The sequence below is a fragment of the Trichomonas vaginalis genome, chromosome VI, assembly GCF_026262505.1.
Source record: "Trichomonas vaginalis G3 chromosome VI, whole genome shotgun sequence".
Classification (NCBI taxonomy): domain Eukaryota; phylum Parabasalia; order Trichomonadida; family Trichomonadidae; genus Trichomonas; species Trichomonas vaginalis.
In genome coordinates this window covers 18,409,529-18,432,419 of record NC_067208.1, presented here as the reverse complement: position 1 = coordinate 18,432,419, position 22,891 = coordinate 18,409,529, and the positions used below count along the sequence as shown (strand labels likewise).

The 22,891-nt window shown below is 29.4% G+C and overlaps 1 protein-coding gene across 1 annotated transcript, besides 1 other annotated feature; it reads right to left on the bottom strand.

Moving 5' to 3' along the window:
• Positions 1 to 502: part of a mobile genetic element that runs on past the window's edge.
• A 459-nt stretch (positions 503 to 961) lies between these two features.
• On the bottom strand, positions 962 to 22,306 carry TVAGG3_0887720 (uncharacterized protein; the record flags this gene model as incomplete). The annotated part of the gene is made up of 1 exon (XM_001319802.1): positions 962 to 22,306. The coding sequence occupies one exon, from the start codon at positions 22,304 to 22,306 to the stop codon at positions 962 to 964; it is 21,345 nt and encodes a 7,114-aa protein (XP_001319837.1).
• Positions 22,307 to 22,891: the final 585 nt, after the last annotated feature.

The following is a 22,891-nucleotide window of genomic DNA, read 5'->3' as shown; positions in this document are numbered from 1 at the left end:
TTAGTTACTTTAGCAAGCCTATCAATACCCTTTTACGATTATTGTTACTTTTTCGAAATAAAAGTAAAAACAAATTTATACTAATTTACTTCAAAATACAAAAGTATTTGACAGCTAAAATTAGTTACTTTAGCAAGCCTATCAATACCCTTTTACGATTATTGCTACTTTTTCGAAATAAAATAAATTTATTATCAAAAACCTTTTTTTTTCTTAGTAAAAATAAACGAAATTTTTTACCTTATGAACTTTTGATGGAAATATGCAAATTTAAAATAATAAAGAAAGCCGCGAGCGAAGCGATCGGCTTAGTTCGAAGATTTTGATTCAAATCTTTGCTGATCTGTAATTCGCGGAAGCCGCGAGCGAATCGAGCGGCTTAGGTCTAAGATTTTGATTCAAATCTTTGCTTATATTCCTTAAATTCTTTATGAAACTCGCAACAGTTCCATAAAAAATTTTAAATTCTAAACTGTCGAAATTACCGATCGGTAATCACCCCTACTCACTCAAAAATCTTATCAACGGGTTCGTAATATTTATTTATTAACCCGCAGTGCTCTCAATTTTTGAGAAAATTTTACATAAATAAAAAATAAGTCATTTCTTAATTTAGCATGTTACCAATATATTTGGTTTTTTGATCGGAGATTGAAATTTCACTTGTTATCTCAAAAATTGCAAAGCCTTTTGAAAATCTTTGTCCATTTCTTATCGAAGCTTATAATCGGTTCATTACAACGAATCACTTAGATTTCATATTTTAATTCAGATAAGTTTATCGTTGATCAAACAGATTTCCTAAAGTCAAAGCAACCAAAATAATTGACGCGTTATATAATCCAAGACTTTATTAAGAAAATTTGCATTTGATGTATCATTTTCAGTATTTTTAAGAAAATAAAATGTTAAAATAGAATAAAATTTTATTTATAAAACAAAACAATTACAATATAAAATATTACTGACTAATAATAGCTGCATAGTTGCGTCTAACTCTTCCGAGCTCTTCGACGAGTTCAGATTCTCTTTGAATTTGTTGTGAAAGTTGCTGATTCAAGCCATCTACTCTTTGTCTGAGCATTGCTATGAGTGAGTCCTTGCTCATGGAGTCTTCTTCGGCTTCATCATCGAAGGACCTCACTCTTGGAATATTTTGAATTGGAACTGACAAAGAAAATGAATCACCAAACGACAAACTTTTGTCTGTTTGCGATTTGCCGTAACTTGTGAGTCCAGAAACTGTCAATGCCGAATTCTTCTTCAACACAGACAATGATATATTCGGTTTAGAAATAACCAATGTCCTTGTCTTCTTCTCTTGCGATGGAGAACTTGGCGGAGTAAATATTGGTTTCGGAGAGTTCACGAATTTGATCATTTCAGGAGATTTCTTGCTCAATCTTCTTGGAGGAGACAAAGGTGCTCTTATTGACTCTCCAAATGACTGTGGACTTGAGAAATACTGTGCAAATGGATCAGTTTCGAATGCATTTGGTCGAGCAGAAATGGAAAGTGCAATTGAATTATGAGATTCAATTACAATTAAATTAGAAACAGCCAAACAAATGTCGACACTTTCAGGTTTGACTTCGAATTTTTGGGTGTTTGCATCGACATATTTCTTCCTCTTTATTTCGGAATGGATATGTGCAATTGGCTCCAAAACTTCCATATGCATGAAAGATTTTTCTGGAGGCAAAACATTGATGTGTTTGAAGTCGAATGTCAATCTCGGCAATTGCGAAACAAACGAATATGATGATTGACCACCGACCACTAGGAATGCTTTGTCTTCCGTTGGTGCAATACTCGACATAGTGACAGAACCTGTCTGATGGAACATTGCGAGTTTTCTGTCAATTCTTTCGAATGTTTGGCTTTTAACTGTTGACAAAATGATGTTTTGTCGTGGAACAGATTGAACAACAACAGAATTTGGTTTGAAGATGATGTCAACAGATGAATCATTAAGTTCTGTAACAGACAAAGTTGGTTTCTGTTCTTCTTCTGTTTCGTAAAATGAAGAAATAGAAATATCACAAATAGGAAGATATTTTTCTTCATTTTGTCTCTTTAAGAGTTTCATTATCTTTGATTCTGCTTGGTTAAGAAGAGATTTGTTTCTTTGTTTCAATCTCATGTTTTCTACTTCTAATTTGGCATTTTCTTCTTCAAGTTTTTGAGCTTTTTCTGCTTGTTGTCCAATAGAATTTGTGAATTTTTGTTTCATTGTTTCATATCTATTCTTCATCATTTCTACTCTCATCTTTAGTTTTTCGTTTTCATCAATGATTGAATCTGATTCTTTGACTTTCTTTCCGTAAGCCTTCTCAAGTAAATTGGAGACTCCTGATGTTCCTTCTCTTTCGAAAATTTCCAAATTATCAACAAACAAATTCACTTTTTCATTGGATTTTTCACAACCTTCTATTGTGAAATTCCATGAATTTGTTTGTGTCAAATTAACTGTTCTTTCCATGTTAAGAGAGAGTGGATCAGATACAAGTAAATCAACATCCAAAGATGAAGATTCTCTTGTATTTAACCTGTCACATCCCAAAGAAACGAAATGAGATTCGCAAATGATTGGATCATAAACAGAGTTCTTCTTCGAACTGTAGAATGATTCATTGATCACTGCATGGGAAATGGAAAGATCAATAATATCAGGTAATGGAGGCATCATCTCTATAAATGGTGAAGTATCTCCGATTTGGCCAATTTCGAATGAATTTGGAGCAGAATTTTGCAAATTCAAAATTTCTGTTTTTGTTTGAGAGAAATTCTCAACTAATGATGATGAAACCATGAGATTATTCTCTACAACATGTGATAAACCAAGTATTGGATGATAATCTTTGTGATTCTCGTTGTTGTCAAAGATATCTGATTTCGAAATTTGGAAAATCATCTTTGGTTCATTAATTTGAGGGATATTGTTGAAGTATGATGATGAAGACAATGTAAATGATGGAATTTCCTCATCGTCACTGTTAATCTGTGGAGTATTTTGGTAAATTTCGGAATTCGACAAAGATAATTTTGTTTCATTAAATATTTGTTCACTTACAACATTTTCTGAAACTTTTGGAGGTACTTTCTCATCATATAAATTTATATCTCTGATTGTGGAATTGGAGATCTTTAATTCTTTCTTTTCTTCTTGTTGTGATAAATTGAATTCAAATTTATCGTCACAAATTGAGAGGTTTACATTGTTCTGAATATTTATAATTGAATCTTTCTGAGAAATCAACTTGTATTTGATTGGTAATGGACTGTGGTTACGATAATGGCACTCTGATAACTCGAAAACAGGGATTTCTTCTTGAGAAACAGTTTCTCTCTTTTGTGGAGAAGATTTGACATCAAAAATTTCTTGATTTTGATGATTAAATGTTGTTGTGTGGTAAATGTTTGATTCTATTAGATTGGAAATGTCCAAATTCATGTTATTTGGTAATCTTTCGAATTCATTTGATTCTAAGACTGTTAATTTGACTTTCTTTGGATGATCTAATGATAAAATGTGGTAATCAATAGATGAATACTCAAATGAAGGAGATTCTGATTCATTATCTGCAACAACATTTGTATTCATTGTCATTGTTAATTCTTCTTTCATGAATTCATTTGAAACAGCATCAGAAATGAAAACAAATGATTTTTCATTATTAATGTTGATTTCATTGTTAACAGATGAAATCATTAGATTCGTTTCTGTTTCTAAATCAAATCCTTCTGTTGAAGAAAGATTTAATTTGTTGGAATTTCCAATGAAACCAATTATTTCGTTGTTATTTGATAAAGAAAGATTTGTTTCACTCATCAAATCAATTATTTCATTTGCTGATGAAATGGAAAGATCCAAAATTGGTGTAGATTCAGCAATCAAATTAATTTCTTCATTTGTTGATGACAAAGAAAGTTTGTTTTGTTTGTTTATTGTTATATAATCATAAACAAACCGAGAAATTTTGTTTCTTTGTGATTGATTTTCTAAATCAAATTGTTGAGAACTGAAAATAGATAATGGATTCATTCTCCTCTCGAATGAATTATATGTTATCTCTGAATTATCAAATGATTTCTCTTCTGATTCAATTGAATGATTTTCTGACCAAATTGAACAACTGTGTTTGGTTGGATCAATTGAAATATCAACTAAATTTTGTTTTTGTAAATTAGGAATTTGTTTTTCATTAGAAATGAAATCATCGAAAACAATCTTAGTTGAATAAATTGGTGAAATTAAAGGAACTTCAAACAAAGATGATGTTTCATCCAAAACAAATTTGTTATTTTGTTTGATTTCTATTGGTTCTAAGTTGGAAATATTCATTACTGGTTTGTATGAATATTGTATTTGTGCTGATGAAACATAAGATAATTCATTCTGTTGTTGTTGAATTGGTTGGACAGTGCTAAATGAAATGGAACTCAACTCGAATGTTGGAGAATCAGATTCAACATTGATTTCATTTTCTTCTTGTTTGGAAAGTTTCAAATTGATGTTTGAAACAATTTCTTGTGATTCGAGTTTTTCTAAAGTGAATGAATTAGAAATCTTTGTTGATTCTAGTTCAAATGTTTGGTCATTTGATAAATCAAGTTTAGAAATATTTCTTGGGAACTCAATCTCTTCATGATTTTGAACTATTGACAAAACAGGAACAAATTCATGAGTCTGGAAATGAACATCTGATAAATCAAGTTTAACTTTGTCTTCTTCTTCAAATGATAAATCAACTTCATTGTCATTTCTCTCTAATGAAAGATTGATCTTATGTAATTCAACTTTTTGTTCTTCAATATTAATTTCATTATTATTTGATTCAATAGAAAGAGTTGGTTGTTTGAAGTCATTTTCATATGAATTAAGACTTGAGAAGTCAAGTGGAATTGTTCGTAATAAGTCAATACTTTCATGATTGATTGTGTATGAAAGTGTTGGTTCATGTGAATGATCAATCAAAGAAACATCAGAGACTGAAAGTTGATTAGAATAATCAATGTTTGTGGAATTGATTTCGGAAACTGAAAGTGAAAGATTTTCTTTCTTTTCTGTTGGTTCTTCATTTGTTTTTTCGATTCTACTAACAAATTCGGAATATGTTGTTGTCGAATATTCAAGTGATGTTGGTTCTGAATAAATGTCGATTTCGTCTTGTGATTGTGAGACAATTAATGATTTAGTTGATTCTTTTTCTTCTTGATCAATGATGAATTCAACAGAGGATTCACAAACTTTGATAGATTGTTGTTCATAAATAGATCTGTGATCGGAAAGTTCAAATTGATGTTCTTCACGTTCAATAGTTTCAACAATGACATCACTGAGATCAAGTTTGGATTTATTATTATTTGTTTCTGAATCAATGTCAATGATTGATTCATTATGAACAATGTCAAATGTTGTATTATTTGGTTCTGTGTTGAGATCAATTGAGGATTCGTTTTCTTCAATGGAAAGTGTTGGATGAGCTAAAATTGTTCGTTCTTCTGATGTCGTTCCTGAGATTCTTAATTCAACATTGATGTTGTGTTCGATGTCTGTGATGTCAATGTCCGAGTTAACTGTCAATGATGGTTTGTATTCTGTTTCATGTTGTGATGCTGATGAAATCTCAAGTAATTTGTTGATTCTTAATGATTCTACGTAGAATATTTCATCTCTTTCGAATGAGAATTTCTGTGTCTTCAACATTTCATTTGACATTGAGTTACTCAATGAAAGTTTCTTTGTTTCCTTAATATCTTGTTGAGAAATAGAATTGTGATAAACTTCAGACAATTCAAATTCTTCTTTCTCTGATTTGTTGTTGTCGATAAACAATTGTTCTAAATTAGAAATTGAAGATTCTGTTTGTTTTGGCATTAAATCAAATGAATTTTCTAAATCACAAAGTTGTAACTTAGAAACAAAGTTTTGAGTAACTTCAAATTGAGATAAATCACTTTGTTTAAGATGAGGAAGTTCGTGTTTGATATCTGTTTCTTCTCCTGACCAATGAGTCAACAAATAAACTTTCTTTGTTGGTGAGATTGAAACAGAATCAATTGGATGTGAAATTAATTCCTTGTGAGTTGTATTTAAACTGATTTCAAATGAATTATCACTACTTAAAACAGGTGATTTAATGTCAATATCTCGACTGATGAAGTTTCCTTCTTCTTGTTCAATGTCTGCAACAATATTGTATGTGTTTGAAAGAAGAGAACTGTAAGTGACTGGAGAAATTTCAACATCAGTTGATTTAGTGATTGATAATTGAATTTCATTGTCAATGTCAATTTGTTTGTAATTTGTGTCAATTAACAAATCAACTTTGTTTTCAATGATTTCATTGGATAAAGCAGATGATGAGTGAAGAATGATTTCACGTGGTTCAATGTCACTGACCAAACTATTTGTAGTATTAAATGTTCGATCAACTAAGGATGATTCATAACTGATGATGTTTTCATTAGAAATAACAAATGAATGTGATTTGTCTTCTTTAAATTCTTCAACAATTTCTTTTTCTTCTTCTTCTTCTTCTTTCTCATATGATGTTGTTGTTGAAACATCAAGTTGTTTCTTGGATTCGTCATTTGAAATGAAAATTGTTGGTTGTGAATTCAAAACATTGTTCTGTTTGTGATTGTTATTAATAAACATTGTTTCTTCATTGTGTAATGCAAATGAACTATTAGTATTATCTGGATGATATTCGAATGTTGATAATTTAGAAAGTTCAAATGATTCAGTTTGTTGTTGTGATGAAATGAAAATGTTTTCTTGTGATTTGATTTCGTTATTAGATGAAAATTGTTTGTTGACTTCAAATGAATCAATGGATGAAATATTAAGTTCTGACTTAACAACATTTGATGTGATTTCTTCTGTTGGTTGTGAAACAACACTAAGATTGTGATCTCTTTTATCTGTTTCTTTATCTTTATCTTGTGAATAAACTTCGTTTGTTGAAAGTGTGAGTTTAAGATCATGATCTGTGAACTTTTCTCCAATAACTCTGAAGTAATCAAGTTTGCTGTAATTAAAATCTACTGAATCACTTTCATTGTCTGCAATTACTTCATTGTTGATAGATAACTTAGTTTGGTCATGAATAACTTCATGAGAAAGAATTGTTTCATCAATAGAAATTGATGCTGCTTCATAATGATGATTGTTATCTTCAGAGGTATATGAGGAATGTGATGGTTTGCTTTTATTCAATGAAATCTCTGTTGATTCAACAGTTTCTTCGTTTCCGGGGTAATGAGAAAGAAGATAAACCTTTGGTTGAAGAGAAATTTGTTCTTCTGGTTTTTGAATTGTGATATTTCTTGTAATTTCTGGTTTCTCATGTGAAATATCTTCTGAGAACTCAATTGTTGGTTTGTAAATAGTTTCTGATTTGGTTTCACCATTTTTATATGGAATTTCAACAAATTCATTTGTATAAAGAGAAAGTTTTCTTTCTGTTGTTGGAATCTCATAGAATGTTGAAGAACTAACACTGATTTCATTTGTGATTGGAATGTAAACAAATTGTGATGGTTTGCTAAGTTCAAATTCAGTTGTTGTTGATTCTATTGATGCAATTTCACATTTGTTAACTTCATATTTAATTGGTTCTTTAGTTTGCTCTTCAACTGTTTCATGAACATTCAAATCACCAACTTCAAGTGAAAGATTATGATTTTCATCACTTGGTTGATTATGTGGATCAAGATCTGTGATGTCGATGTCACCTGAAATAACAAGTTGTGCTTCATGAGAAATAGTAGAGTGTAGAGATTCTGAAATATGAAGTGTTTCTTTGGTTTGTTGTTCAACTTCGAATTCATCCAAATGATTAGTAATTGATAAGTTATGTTTCTTTTCTTCATCTTCTTCTTTCATTGCAATGTCAATGATTTCTTGTGAATTAACTGATAAATTAATCTTTTCTTCCTTCTTCTCGAAGATGTTCTGAGAATCAACTGAAAGATTAATTGTTTGTTCGGAAACTTCAAATTCATTCTTTTCTTGTGAAATAGAAACGTTTTGTTTTTCTTCTTCATTCTTTTCGAAGATATCATGTGAATCAATATCTAATTTAATATTTTGTTCTTGTTTTTCAAATTCATTCTTATCCTCTGAAATAGAAACATTAAACTTCTCTTGTTCTTTCTCAAAGATATCATGTGAATCAACGGAAAGATTAATCTTCTGTTTATCTTCGATTTGTTTCTCAAAGATGTCTTGGGAATTAATATCGAATTTGATATTATTTTCTGATTTCTCATATTCGGTTGCTGTTTCTGTGATTGATAAGTTATGTTTAGTCAATTCTTCTTGATCAAAGATATCATGTGAATCAACTGAAAATTGAACATTTTCTGTTTCCGATTTAGAGAATTCATAAACGTCACTTAAAATAGAGATGTTTTGTTTCGTACTTGGTGAATTGGCAACTTCTTGTGAAATAAGACTAAATTGTTGAGGAATTCTTGCTTCAATCTCGAATTCATTGATGTCATCGGTGATAGATAAGTTTTGTGGTGATGAAATCTTGTCAATGATTTCGTTACTTTCAATAGAAAGATTAAGTGTTTTAACTTCTTCTGATTCTGATTCATTGAAGTCTTTATCAACATCTTTACTTTCTACTTCTTTTTCTTCGCAAACAATGTCAATTGAATCATTGTGACAAACAGAGAATTCTTTCGTTTCGTTTTCAATGTCAATTTCATATTTATCGACATTTAATGATGGAACAAATGTAAATGATGATGAAATTGATGTAGAAATTCCAAGTTTTGTTTGAACTTTTTCTGCAAAATTAACAATTTCTTCTGATGAAATCTCGCAATTGAACTTGTTATAGTTATCTTTCTCGCAGTAGAACTGTTCTGTTGGCTTCATAATAGAAAGATTTGGTTGAGAACTGCAGAAATGATGGAATGATTCTGACTTGGAAAGTTTGATTTCTGCTGAATCTTTGAAGTGATAATTTGATTCTGATTGAACTAAATTCGTCTTTTCAGACAAATTATAATCATGAACTTCTAATTCACTTGTTTCTAATGATAATTTATCTTCTGGATCAATAGAAATTGTTGAATTATCAATGGAAGATTCAGTATTTTGTTTGTTATCAATGGAGAATTTCTCAAGTTCTGTGATTGATAAATTAACGATTTCTGGTTTAACAATGTTAACAACAGCTTTGCTAATAGATAAATCACTTGGTAGTATATTGATTTCAGTGATGATTTCATTATGAATTTCTAATTGTTTTTCATCTTTAGACTTAGTAAGATCAACAAAATCATTATAAAGATTTGATTCTAATGAAAGTTTCCTTTGTTCATTAATTTGGTAAATGTTATAAGTAACATCACTTGTTGAGAAATCAATTGATGTTGGTTCAATTACTTCTGTTTCTGAGTTGAAATGAGACAAATTATATGATTTAGAAACAGGAGAAATGTTGATATTCTCAAAGTTAGTTATTGATGATTTGTTTGTTGGAACGAAATCAAATATTGTTTCATTGTAATTTGAAAGTTCTTTGTTTTCATTTCCATCAAATCTGGCGTCTCTTGATAATAACTCTGTTTCTTCTGGAATGATGTTGATTTGTTCAAGTGAAATAACATTGAGAACTGAAGTGTTTTCTTGGATATCAACTGAATGAACAAAATCAGAAAGAACATTTTCGTGTTCTTGTGGAATTTGTTCGAATATTGATGACTCATTTTCACAAATTTCGTATTTGATTTCTTCTTTAGGTAATTCAAATACATTTGTGTCAATTAACAAATCAACTTTGTTTTCAATGATTTCATTGGATAAAGCAGATGATGAGCGAAGAATGATTTCGCGTGGTTCAATGTCACTGACCAAACTATTTGTAGTATTAAATGTTCTGTCAACTAAGGATGATTCATAACTGATGATGTTTTCATTAGAAATAACAAATGAATGTGATTTGTCTTCTTTAAATTCTTCAACAATTTCTTTTTCTTCTTCTTCTTCTTTCTCATATGATGTTGTTGTTGAAACATCAAGTTGTTTCTTGGATTCGTCATTTGAAATGAAAATTGTTGGTTGTGAATTCAAAACATTGTTCTGTTTGTGATTGTTATTAATAAACATTGTTTCTTCATTGTGTAATGCAAATGAACTATTAGTATTATCTGGATGATATTCGAATGTTGATAATTTAGAAAGTTCAAATGATTCGGTTTGTTGTTGTGATGAAATGAAAATGTTTTCTTGTGATTTGATTTCGTTATTAGATGAAAATTGTTTGTTGACTTCAAATGAATCAATGGATGAAATATTAAGTTCTGACTTAACAACATTTGATGTGATTTCTTCTGTTGGTTGTGAAACAACACTAAGATTATGTTCTCTTTTATCTGTTTCTTTATCTTTCTCTTGTGAATAAACTTCGTTTGTTGAAAGTGTGAGTTTAAGATCATGATCTGTGAACTTTTCTCCAATAACTCTGAAGTAATCAAGTTTGCTGTAATTAAAATCTACTGAATCATCACTTGTTTCTTCTTCTTCAACAGTATATTGTTTGGAAGAAATTTCTGAGAATCCAAATGATGTAGACAAAATTGATTCAACATTAACTTCTTCAACTGAACTCTTAAGAGTTAATGATGGTGAATAGTAGAAGTTTGAGGAAGATTCTGTTGAAATATCAAGTTTAGTCTTTTGTTCTTCAATATTAATTTCATTATTGCTTTCGTAAATGGAAAGAGTTGGTTGTTTGAAGTCATTTTCATATGAATTAAGACTTGAGAAGTCAAGTGGAATTGTTCGTAATAAATCAATACTTTCATGATTGATTGTGTATGAAAGTGTTGGTTCATGTGAATGATCAATCAAAGAAACATCAGAGACTGAAAGTTGATTAGAATAATCAATGTTTGTGGAATTGATTTCGGAAACTGAAAGTGAAAGATTTTCTTTCTTTTCTGTTGGTTCTTCATTTGTTTTTTCGATTCTACTAACAAATTCGGAATATGTTGTTGTCGAATATTCAAGTGATGTTGGTTCTGAATAAATGTCGATTTCGTCTTGTGATTGTGAGACAATTAATGATTTAGTTGATTCTTTCTCTTCTTGATCAATGATGAATTCAACAGAGGATTCACAAACTTTGATAGATTGTTGTTCATAAATAGATCTGTGATCGGAAAGTTCAAATTGATGTTCTTCACGTTCAATAGTTTCAACAATGACATCACTGAGATCAAGTTTGGATTTATTATTATTTGTTTCTGAATCAATGTCAATGATTGATTCATTATGAACAATGTCAAATGTTGTATTATTTGGTTCTGTGTTGAGATCAATTGAGGATTCGTTTTCTTCAATGGAAAGTGTTGGATGAGCTAAAATTGTTCGTTCTTCTGATGTCGTTCCTGAGATTCTTAATTCAACATTGATGTTGTGTTCGATGTCTGTGATGTCAATGTCCGAGTTAACTGTCAATGATGGTTTGTATTCTGTTTCATGTTGTGATGCTGATGAAATCTCAAGTAATTTGTTGTTATTTATTGATTCTTCTTTAGGTAATATTTCAATTGGTTCAGTCATTGAAACAAGGGAAAGTTGACTCTCAACATTTTCGTAGTAAACATAAGAAGCTTGGCAATGATTTGCATTTGATAATGACAAAGCGTTGTGGAGATATCTGAAATCTTGATCTGTTTCCAAGTAAAAGATTTCTTCTCTGATCCAAGAAAGTTTTGGTTTCTGAGTGAAATCATTCGACAATGAATCACTTATCAACAAATCCTTTGTTTCTGATTCGTTTGTGAATGATGTATAAACAGAATTGCTGTAATCAAAGCTCAATTCTGTTTCATTCTTTATGTCTCCAATTGTTTCATCATGTTTAGAAAGAACTTTTTCATTATAAACTTCTTCGTTTGATAATGATAAACTTAATTCTAAAACAGGTAATTGATGAATGACTTCAAATGGTTTTTGTTCAATCAATGATAATGAAACGGATTTGATTTGATTATCAATGTAATAAACTTCGCTTGAAACAACGGACAAAACAGGATTTTCTTTCTTTTCTTGATAAGAAACTGCCAAATCTTTTTCTTCTTCATTTGGTTGAGAAATTAATGGGAATTCAAATGAATCTAAAACAATTGTTTCATATTTAACAATCTTCTGTTCATTGTTAAATGAATTGATGTCATTTGAAATTGATAATTCATTCTTTGTTGGTAAATCAATTTCATATGAATTTTGACTAATAAATGTCAAAGATTTTTGAAGAATTGGAACTTCAAACGATTCTAATAACTCTTTTTCATATTTAGTTTGTTTCTCTTCTTTCTCTAAATACAATGAATCATTTGAAACAATCGAAAGAAGTGGAGAATAACTGTTAATTATGTCAAATGAATCAAATTTAACTGTTTCATATTTAACTGAAATTTGTTCGTTATTGATTGAGAAATCATTGTTTGAAATTGATAATTCTTTCTTTGTTTTCTCTATTTCAAATGGATCAAATTTAACTGTGTCTAATTTAATCTCATTCTTCATATTTTCGACAAAGAAATCAGTATTAGAAATCTCTAATTTCTTATTAACTTGTTCGAATTCAAATGAATCTAAAACTATGGTTTGAAGATTGATTTCATTTTGATTTTCAACAAAGAAATCATTATTAGAAATATCTAATTTGATCTTCTTTGTTTGATCAATATCGAATGAATCCAAAATAACTTTTTGAAGTTCAACAACTTTCTTTTCATTTTCAACTAAAACTTTCTTTGCTTGTTCGATTTCAAATGAATCTAAAGCAATAGTCTTAAGATTGATTTCATTATGATTTTCAACATAGAAATCATTGTTAGAAATCTGTAATTTCTTCTTTGTTTGTTCTATTTCTAATGGATTATGAGAAATTAAGTTGAAATCATGTTTGATTTCAGAAATTTCATTTGTTTGTGAATCGGAAATAATTAGATCTAATTTTTCTGCCAAATCTAGATGGTTATGAACTGATTTACTCATTTCAAGTTGTTGTTGTTCATTAGAAATATCGGAAATGATTTCATTATATTTCTCTAATTTCTGTTCATTTTGGATTTCGAAATCATTAATTACAAATGATTCTAATTTAGGTTTGTAATCAACAACAACATTTGAAACAGTTTCAAATGATTCTAAACCAATTTCAAGTTTGATTTCTTTCTTATTTTCTTCATTCTGGTAATTGAAATGAGAAATGTTACTCGTTTCAAATGAAATTGATTCTGATTTGATTTCTGTTTCTTCACTACTCCAATGACTCAACAAATAAACTTTCGGAGAAATTGATATTTCATCGAATTTGTCCAAATTGAATTTGTTTGTTTGATTTGGAACGAAATCAAATACAATTTCATTGTGATTGGAAAGTTCTTTTTGCTCACTTAAGTCAAACTTTGCATCTCTACTTGCAATCTCTTGTTCTTCCTCTTCTTCAGTGATGACTTTAGAATAAGAAACTTTACTTAATTCGAATTCATTCTTTGTTGGAACGAAATCAATTTTTTCATTTTGATTTAAGGATAAATGATTTTCTTTGATGATAGAAATTGGTTCTAACTCAGAATTAATTGACAAATCAACTTTCTTTTCAATAATTTCATTCGACAAAACATTGGATGATCTAAGAACAATTTCTCTTGGTTCTATTTCACTTATAACAGAAGTTGTCGTAGAATAACTTGGAACAGAATAAGAACTTGTTGTAGTAAAGATTTCTTCATTTGTTTGAGTCAATTCAGGAATCTTTTCTGGATCAATATTTCCAACAATAGAACTAACAACTGAATAAGCAGGTTTTGTATAATTGTTAGTGAATATTTCTTCATTTGTTTGTGTAAATTCATGGTAAATTTCTTCATTTACTGGATCAATACTTCCAACAATAGAATTAATAACTGAATAAACATGCTTTTGAATATTTGTTTGTGTTATTGATTCATTTTGATCAATTTCGGTAATTACTGATGTATCAATGGAATAAACAGGTACATAATAAGTACTTGAAAAGATTTCTTCATTTGTTTGTGTGAGTTCACGGTTAATCTTTGGTAAATCTTCAATAATTGGTGAAGAAGTTCTTAATACAATTTCTCTTGGAATGAAATCTCCAACAACAGAATTTAATGTAACAAATGTTGGAATTTCTTGGGATGATTTAGTATTAAATACTTCTGTGTTGATTGTTGTCATGTTTGGAATTGAATCAAATGTGAATGAATCATAATTCATGTCACTGAATTTGAGTTCAATTTCTTTTTCTGACAAAACAAATTCTTGAGAAATTGAAGTCAAAAGATTTGATTTTTCATGGGAATCAAATGAATCATAATTCATTTCACTCATTTCCAAATCAACTTTGTTATCAACAGTTAAATGTTTGGATTCAGAAATAGACAAACCTTCTGTTTCTAATGGAATATAATTGAAGAAAGATGACTTAGAAATTTCAAATTCTGGAGTTTCTTCTTCAACTGATTGTGTTGAAACATCATATTTGATTTCATCATTCTGGCAATAGAATTGTTCTGTTGGCTTCAAATGAGAAAGATGTGGTTTCTCCATCTCAATGAAATTGAAGAATGAATCAGAAGAAGACAATTTAATGGTTGGTTTATCACTGAAATTGTAAAATGCTTCGGATTGAACTAAATTTAATTGTGGCTTTGAAATTTCAAATGTTTCAGATTGAATGACTCTGTTTGATTCTGTTGGAGAAATATCAATAATTTTTTCTTTAGTTATTGATAATTCTTTTTGTTCTGTGAAATCAAAATTCATATCTCTTGAATTGATTTCGTTTTCTTTAACTTCAGAAATGATATTTATTGGTTCTGATTTGTAATTCATCAAATTAGAATCATTTGTTTTGATTGATTCATAATTTGTTGAATCAGAAACAACAAAATTAACTTTGTTCTCTGTTCTTTCATTAACTAATGATTTAGATGATTCCAATTTGATTTCATTTTCAATTTCAAACTGGTTTTGTTGAGAAATAGAAAGTTCTGTATTAATTATTGGAGAATAAATGAAATAACTTGATTTGCTCAAATCTAATTTTTGTTCTTCGTTGTCAATATGTATTTCATCTAATTTAGTTTGTTCTAAATGAATTTCTTTCTCTTCTGAAGCGAATTGGACATCAAACTGTGAATATTCGAGATTAACAACTTCATAAGGAATTTCAACAATTTCGTTTGTATTTAATGAAAGATTTGAAACATTTTCAAGTTTTTCATGAGAAAGTTCTTGGGAAATGTCAATCTTTGGTCGAGAAATTTCTGATTTAAGTTCAACAACATTGTTTGTATTCAATGATAAATTAACTTTTCTTGTAGTTTCTGGTTTTTTATGTGAAATATCTTCTGAGAATTCAATTGTTGGTTTGTAAATTTCAGATTTGGTTTCAACATTTTCATATGGAATTTCAACAAATTCATTTGTATAAAGAGAAAGATTTCTTTCTGTTGTTGGAATCTCATAAATTGTTGATGAGCTAACACTAAATTCGTTTTGTGTTGGAATGTAAACAAATTGTGTTGCTTTGCTAAGTTCAAATTCAGTTCTTGTTGATTCAATTGTTAAGATTTCACATTTGTTAACTTCATATTTAATTTCTTTGGTTTGTTGCTCAACTTCGAATTCATCCAAATGATTAGTAATTGATAAGTTTTGTTTCTTTTCTTTATCTTCTTCTTTCATTGCAATGTCAATGATTTCTTGTGAATTAACTGATAAATTAATCTTCTCTGTTTCTTTCTCAAATACATCATGAGAGTTAATATCTAATTTAATCTTCTGTTCTTGTTTTTCGAACTCATTGATGTCATCAGTTATAGATAAGTTTTGTTTCTCTTCATTCTTTTCAAAGATTTCATTGGAATTAACAAATAAATTGTTATTCATTTCTTTAACTTTGAATTCATTCTTTTCTTGAGAAATAGAAACATTTGGTTTCTCTTTCTCAGATATGTCAATAATATTATGGGAATCAACTGAAAGATTGATCTTTTGTAGTTCAAATTCGAAACTATTTACATCTTTGGTAATTGATAAGCTTTGTTTTTCTTGGTTCAATTCAAAGATTTCGCTAGAATTCAAACTTAATTCTTGTTTTTGAACTTCTTCTCTTTCAAATTCATTCAAATCATTATTAACTGATAAATTAATCTTTTCATTCTTTTCGAAGATGTTCTGTGAATCAACTGAAAGATTAATTGTTTGTTCGGAAACTTCAAATTCATTCTTTTCTTGTGAAATAGAAACATTTTGTTTCTCTTCTTTCTTCTCAAAGATATCATGTGAATCAATATCTAATTTAATATTTTGTTCTTGTTTTTCAAATTCATTCTTATTCTCTGAAATAGAAACATTAAACTTCTCTTCTTTCTTCTCAAAGATATCATGTGAATCAATATCTAATTTAATATTTTGTTCTTGTTTTTCAAATTCATTCTTATTCTCTGAAATAGAAACATTAAACTTCTCTTGTTCTTTCTCAAAGATATCATGTGAATCAACGGAAAGATTAATCTTCTGTTTATCTTCTATTTGTTTCTCAAAGATGTCTTGGGAATTAATATCGAATTTGATATTATTTTCTGATTTCTCATATTCGGTTGCTGTTTCTGTGATTGATAAGTTATGTTTAGTCAATTCTTCTTGATCAAAGATATGATGAGAATCAACTGAAAATTGAACATTTTCTGTTTCCGATTTAGAGAATTCATAAACGTCACTTAAAATAGAGATGTTTCGTTTCGTACTTGGTGAATTGGCAACTTCTTGTGAAATAAGACTAAATTGTTGAGGAATTCTTGCTTCAATCTCGAATTCATTGATGTCATCGGTGATAGATAAGTTTTGTGGTGATGAAATCTTGTCAATGATTTCGTTACTTTCAATAGAAAGATTAAGTGTTTTAACTTCTTCTGATTCTGATTCATTGAAGTCTTTATCAACATCTTTACTTTCTACTTCTTTTTCTTCGCAAACAATGTCAATTGAATCATTGTGACAAACAGAGAATTCTTTCGTTTCGTTTTCAATGTCAATTTCATATTTATCGACATTTAATGATGGAACAAATGTAAATGATGATGAAATTGATGTAGAAATTCCAAGTTTTGTTTGAACTTTTTCTGCAAAATTAACAATTTCTTCTGATGAAATCTCACATTTAATTTTTTCTTTCTCGCCAAAGTTAAATGAAGAATAAACAGAGTTAGAAATATCCAATTGATATCTTTCATCAGTCAAATCAATACTTACATTGTAAATATCATTATCCAATTTCATATTTGGAGATAATTTGTCTGTTGATTGTGTTTCTATTTCATATCTCAAAGGAGTAGACAAATCATTCTCACAATAGAATTGTTCTGTTGGTTTCATGACTGATAGTTTTGGTTTCGATTCAAAGAAATGATGTGTTGATCCTGATTTCTCAAGTTTGACTTCATTTGAATCTCTAAATACATAATTGGATTCAGAAGTTGTTAAATCATTTTGATTTTGGTCGAAATTATGTTCATCAACGAAACTTTCTGATAAATTAACTTTAGATTCCTTGTCACTGAACTGATAATTCATTTCACTGACTTCAAGTTTATTTGTTTCGTTTTCTTTATCGAAATCATTTGAAATTTCATTGATTTCTAATTTAACTTGGTCAGATAAAGTGAAATTGAAATGAGAAGGTTGTGATTCACTCAAAGAAGGAATTGTTGCTTCTATAATCTCTGTTTCACTTTGATATCTCGTTAAGTTATAAACTTTCTTCTCAGGTGAAAGTGAAATGTCATGTAAAGTATTCAAAGATAACAGTTTTTGTAAACCAGAATTGTCATAAAATTCATCTCTTAACTTGATGATTTTAGAGTTAATTTCACGAAGAGGAACTTCGAATGTATCTAGTAATTTGATTTCACTAAATATATTGGTTTGTTTCTCTTCTTCATTGATTTTTTCTTCTGGTTTAATTTCGATGATTTCTTGTTCTTTGATATTGAATTTGTTTTGTTTTGGTTGGATAGATATAAGTGTTTGTGATATTGGTGATAAACTAAGTGGTTTTTGTAGATCAATTATGCATGTGCAATCATTTGAAATTGATAGTTTTTGTTTGTAAAACTCGTTTTGATCAACTAAATTCAATGATTGTTCAGTGAAAATTTCTGATGTTGAAAGTGGATTTCTTTCAAATGATGAGTGGTCAATGATATTTGTTACTAATGTCAATTGTGAAGGTATCTGTTCCACAAACTGATGTGAAACATCACTCATTATCAGCTCAAATTCATTTTCATTATTAGAAACACTTAAATTATTTCTTTCAACAACATCATTATTTTCAACATTTTCTGGAATATTTTCTTCTTCATTTTCTTGATGATTTGCTTCTTTAGTGTCATTTTTATCTGGATGGGACTCTTCTTCGCCATTATTTTCTTCTGTTGGATTTTTTGAAATTGTCACTTTTTCTTTTTCATTTTCATTTTGATTTTCGTTTGGAGCGATGTATAAGTAATATGTTGGAACAGTTGCACAAGAAAGAAGTGTTTCGTTTTGAGTAACTTCCTTGTGATGGAGAGCTGTACTGAATGAGAATTCAGGTATTTTCTGTTCGATTGGTTCTGAATCGAATGATTGGAACTCAAATCCGTAATGAGGTAGAGTTGATGGATCGAAGAAGAATAGTTCTGATGGTTTGGAATAGCTGAGTTTAGACATCTGTCTGAACTGATGTTTTTCGTTGACATTTGATGTCTCCAATTTAATCTTGTCTGCCTTAGATTCAACGAAGAATGATTCATTGGAAATTTCCAACAAATTTGTTTCATTTCCTATTCTTATGAATTCATTTGAATTATCAGAGAAAGACAAATTATTTTGTTTATAATCTTTGTCAAATGATTCGATAGGAGATAAAACATTTCTTATCTCAGGAGAAATGGAAGCATGGTATTCAAAGATAATTGGATCAATGTTTAACTCATTTTTGTTGTTTTCAACATCAAATGTTTCTTCGGTACAAATTGTCAGTTTTTGTGAATTCTTTTCATCATTAAATTCGTAAATGACAATATCAGATATAATTGGTTGTTTGTTTTCGTTGAAACCAATTGTATTGAAGACAGATTTGGAGATTTCAAACTCTGGAATATTTAATTTTTCACTTTTTTCTGGTAAAAGTGACAAATTTTTATCATCATCCAAAATCATCAATGATCTTTCTTTGATTTCTCCTTCTTCCTCTTCTTCTTCATTTTCATTGTTGTTTTGTAATGAAAATTCTGGTTGTGATAGTTGTAAAAGTGTCATTTCTTTGTCACTTTTCTGATTAATTTCTGGTTGAGAAATTTCCAAAAATGGTTCGAATTTTTCTGATTTGTTTTGTAATGAAAATTCTGGTTGAGAAATTTCCAAGAATTTGGCTTCATTTTCATTATTATTTTGCAAAGAAAATTCTGGTTGTGATAATTGTAAAAGTGTCATTTCTTTGTCACTTTTCTGATTAATTTCTGGTTGAGAAATTTCGAGGAGTATCTGAGAAATGTCTTCTTTGTTTGGAAGATTGATTTCTGTGTTTGAAATCTCTAAGTTTGGTTCTTCTTTGTCACTTTTCTGAGAAAATTCCAGATTAGAAATCATCAAAACATTTCTTTCTTGGTTATCATTGTTATCGAACACATGGAACAATGATGATGACAGTGAAAGGTTTTGTTCTTCACTCTTTACTGGTGAAATGTTGATATTTGAGATTTCTGTCATTGTCAAACCGTTTTCAAATTGAGAGTTATCGTTTTTAATATTGAAATTCGATACTTCACTGTATTTGAGGTCAGAAGGAAGTTGAATTTCATCCAAACTCTCAATTTGTGACATTGAAAGAGTTGTTTGACTAATTTCTGTTTCTGATTTAATCGAAGGAATGACAAAGAATGTCGGGATTTGAGAAATGGAGAGATCATTTGATCTATCATTGATATTGATGATGTTCTTGATATCACTCAATACAAATTCTTTCTCATTTCCTTCATTTACGGAAATTAAATTCTCAATTTCGGACATCGACAAAACAGGAGGTTCAAATAAGTTGGTCAATGTATTTTGATCGACAAATTTATCACTTTCTTGTTGATTTTCTTGTAAATCTTGTAAATCAACATGAGTTTCTTTGAGTTCTGATGGCTGAAGTTGATTTCCTTGTTCAGCATCTGAAATTGGAAGGTGTAATTCAACAATTTGTTTGCAAATTTTGAGTTTATCTGAAAATATTTGTTCAAATTCGACAAAATTGGATTGGATCAACTGGAATGTTGAATAAGCCAAGTTCATCTCAATGATATTGTCCGATAAAACAAGTTTTCTTCTTTGATTTTCCAAATTAAATTGATCAAATTTCTCAAACTTCAGATCCTTAATATCTCTTTCAATAGAAATGTTCTCATTTTGGGTTATTTCAAGTTTGATCTCTTCTTTTTGTGGAATTTCTTCAATTTCAGATTGAATAATAATATTCTGTCCAAATGATTCAGAAATTGATAGTTCTATTGGTTTCTCTGGTTCGGCTTGTTCTGATTGTACTATTGGAACTACGTTTTCTTTGATTTCAGAAATTTCATCTGAAATCGGCAAATTAATCTCAGTATAACTTGAAAACATGAGATCAATATGTCCATTTTGTTGATTTGAATCAGAATTATCAAGTAAATCTGTTGTTTCAGATAATAATTTTTGAGATTCCAAATTATCATAAGAAAATTCCAAAACAGAAGACATTTCTATCTTAACATCTTCATTGTTATCATATTGGTGATAATCAATTTCCGAAATTTCGATCAATGGTCGAACAATATTTTGATCAACAGCAGAAATATGTGTCTCGACGCTTGAGCTTTCATCAATTTCTGCGGTTGTGAACTCAAATCCTACATCTCGTGCATGAATTTGATCAAAATCTTCTTCGTAATCATTTTCGGAATTTTGAGATGATTTCGGAGATTTGTGTCCTTCATTTGGCTCATTTGACTTTGTTTCAGTTTGAACAGGTTGAGCAAAAATAATTTGAGTCGGTTGAACGGAATATTTTGGCTTAACGTAGAACGGATCATATAATTCATAATTTCCTGGATGTTGGCTATCAATATTTTGTATTTGATTGATATCATTAAGTAATGAAATATTAAGATTATCTTGTTCAGGATTTATTTGATCAATTGCGCTTGTATCATTAATATCTTCTTGTGAAAGTTGTTCTGTAACGTTTTCTTTCGATGGTTCTTCAATATCGACATCAATTGGTTGTATTTTTTCTAATTGAGAAGCATTTGTTGGTTCAACGTTTGATGTAACCTCTGACTCTTCACTGTAACCTTCTTGTGACTCGTTAGAAGCTGAATGAGAATAAGATTGGTCTCCATCTTCTTCATGATGGACAGGTGGTATGCTGATATTGATTCTCTCAACAGGAGGAATGGCTCTGTAGTCAGGGAATGGTAAATATGGAACATTTATGTGTTCAAATTTTTCAAACGCGAGTCTGTTGATAATTGAGAGTGGAACATATTCATCTTCTGCTGAATATTTGAAGTTCTTCTTTCTTTCGAAAACTTCTTCACTCTGAATTGTAAAATTGTTTTCTTCAGGAATCGCGGTGATTTCATTTTGTACTTCGCTGATAGTTAATCTGTTGCAAACTGATTTTTGATGGTCTTTAATAATCTGCTCTTCGGATTTACCAAAAATAATCGGAAAAGATTGTTGATTACTTTCCGTAATTTCAATATTCGATTTGGCAAAGTCGACAATTGCATCTGTATGAATGATTTCGTTATTATCTTGAGAATTTTGTTCGACTATTTTGTTGAAATGAATATTAATTTGAGGTAAAAATCTAGATAATATAGTTGGAACTATATGTTCACCAATTTCACTGTAAACATTCTCTGAAGAAAGTGGTTTGTCGCTTTTATTTTCTATTTTAACGTGGTCAGCAACAATTTCAACGTTATCTTCTGATGGAAAGAGAATAGCATCCGGAGAATCGCGGCAAGTGATGCTGTCTATTGAGATTTTTGCAGATTCGGTGTCTTCTGTGACATCCTGAATGCAATATTCTCCATCTGAATCTTCTTCAAACTGTCTATTAGATAAAGAAGATCGTCTCTTATGCCTTTTTAGTGCTAACATTGCATTAAGGCCTGCATATCCCAGTAAGGGAATTAGCAGGATAAGCAAGTTATCCATTCAAAGGCAAAATTTTATTTCCAGATTTTCAGGGGGAGGGAAGACCAAATAAAAGGGTTTGATTATTTTAATTTGTCTTGGGAAATAGTGGAATGTAATACTTATAAAATGTGACGAATGAAAACTGTATTTTTGTGCGATTTACTTGAAGATTCTCTTTCAAATATTCAAATTCCATGAATTTTATGGAATTTAAATCGTGCAAATTTTATTATTTATATTAGTTTTCATGAACAACCTATTGTTTTCTAAATTTTCCTTCAAATTTTGAAGTTTTATTTATAAGTCAGCAATATTTACAAATTTGATTCGTTAAAACAAAAGAACTTTTTGTGCTTATATGACTTATTAGGTCTAAATGATAAGACAGGATTATAAAAAATTTGAAAAAAACGCGGCCAAGCGAACATTACTCATATATTTTCTAGCCATTCGCTATGGTATCATTTTTTACTGCTGCGATCATCAAATTCAATAAAAAATCTCAAAGTTACTCCATTTTTCAAAAATGTCCAAAACTCGAAATGACTCTCATCGAGCAGAAAGAAACAAATTGCAAACTGAAGTACGCAACAAATATAAGCA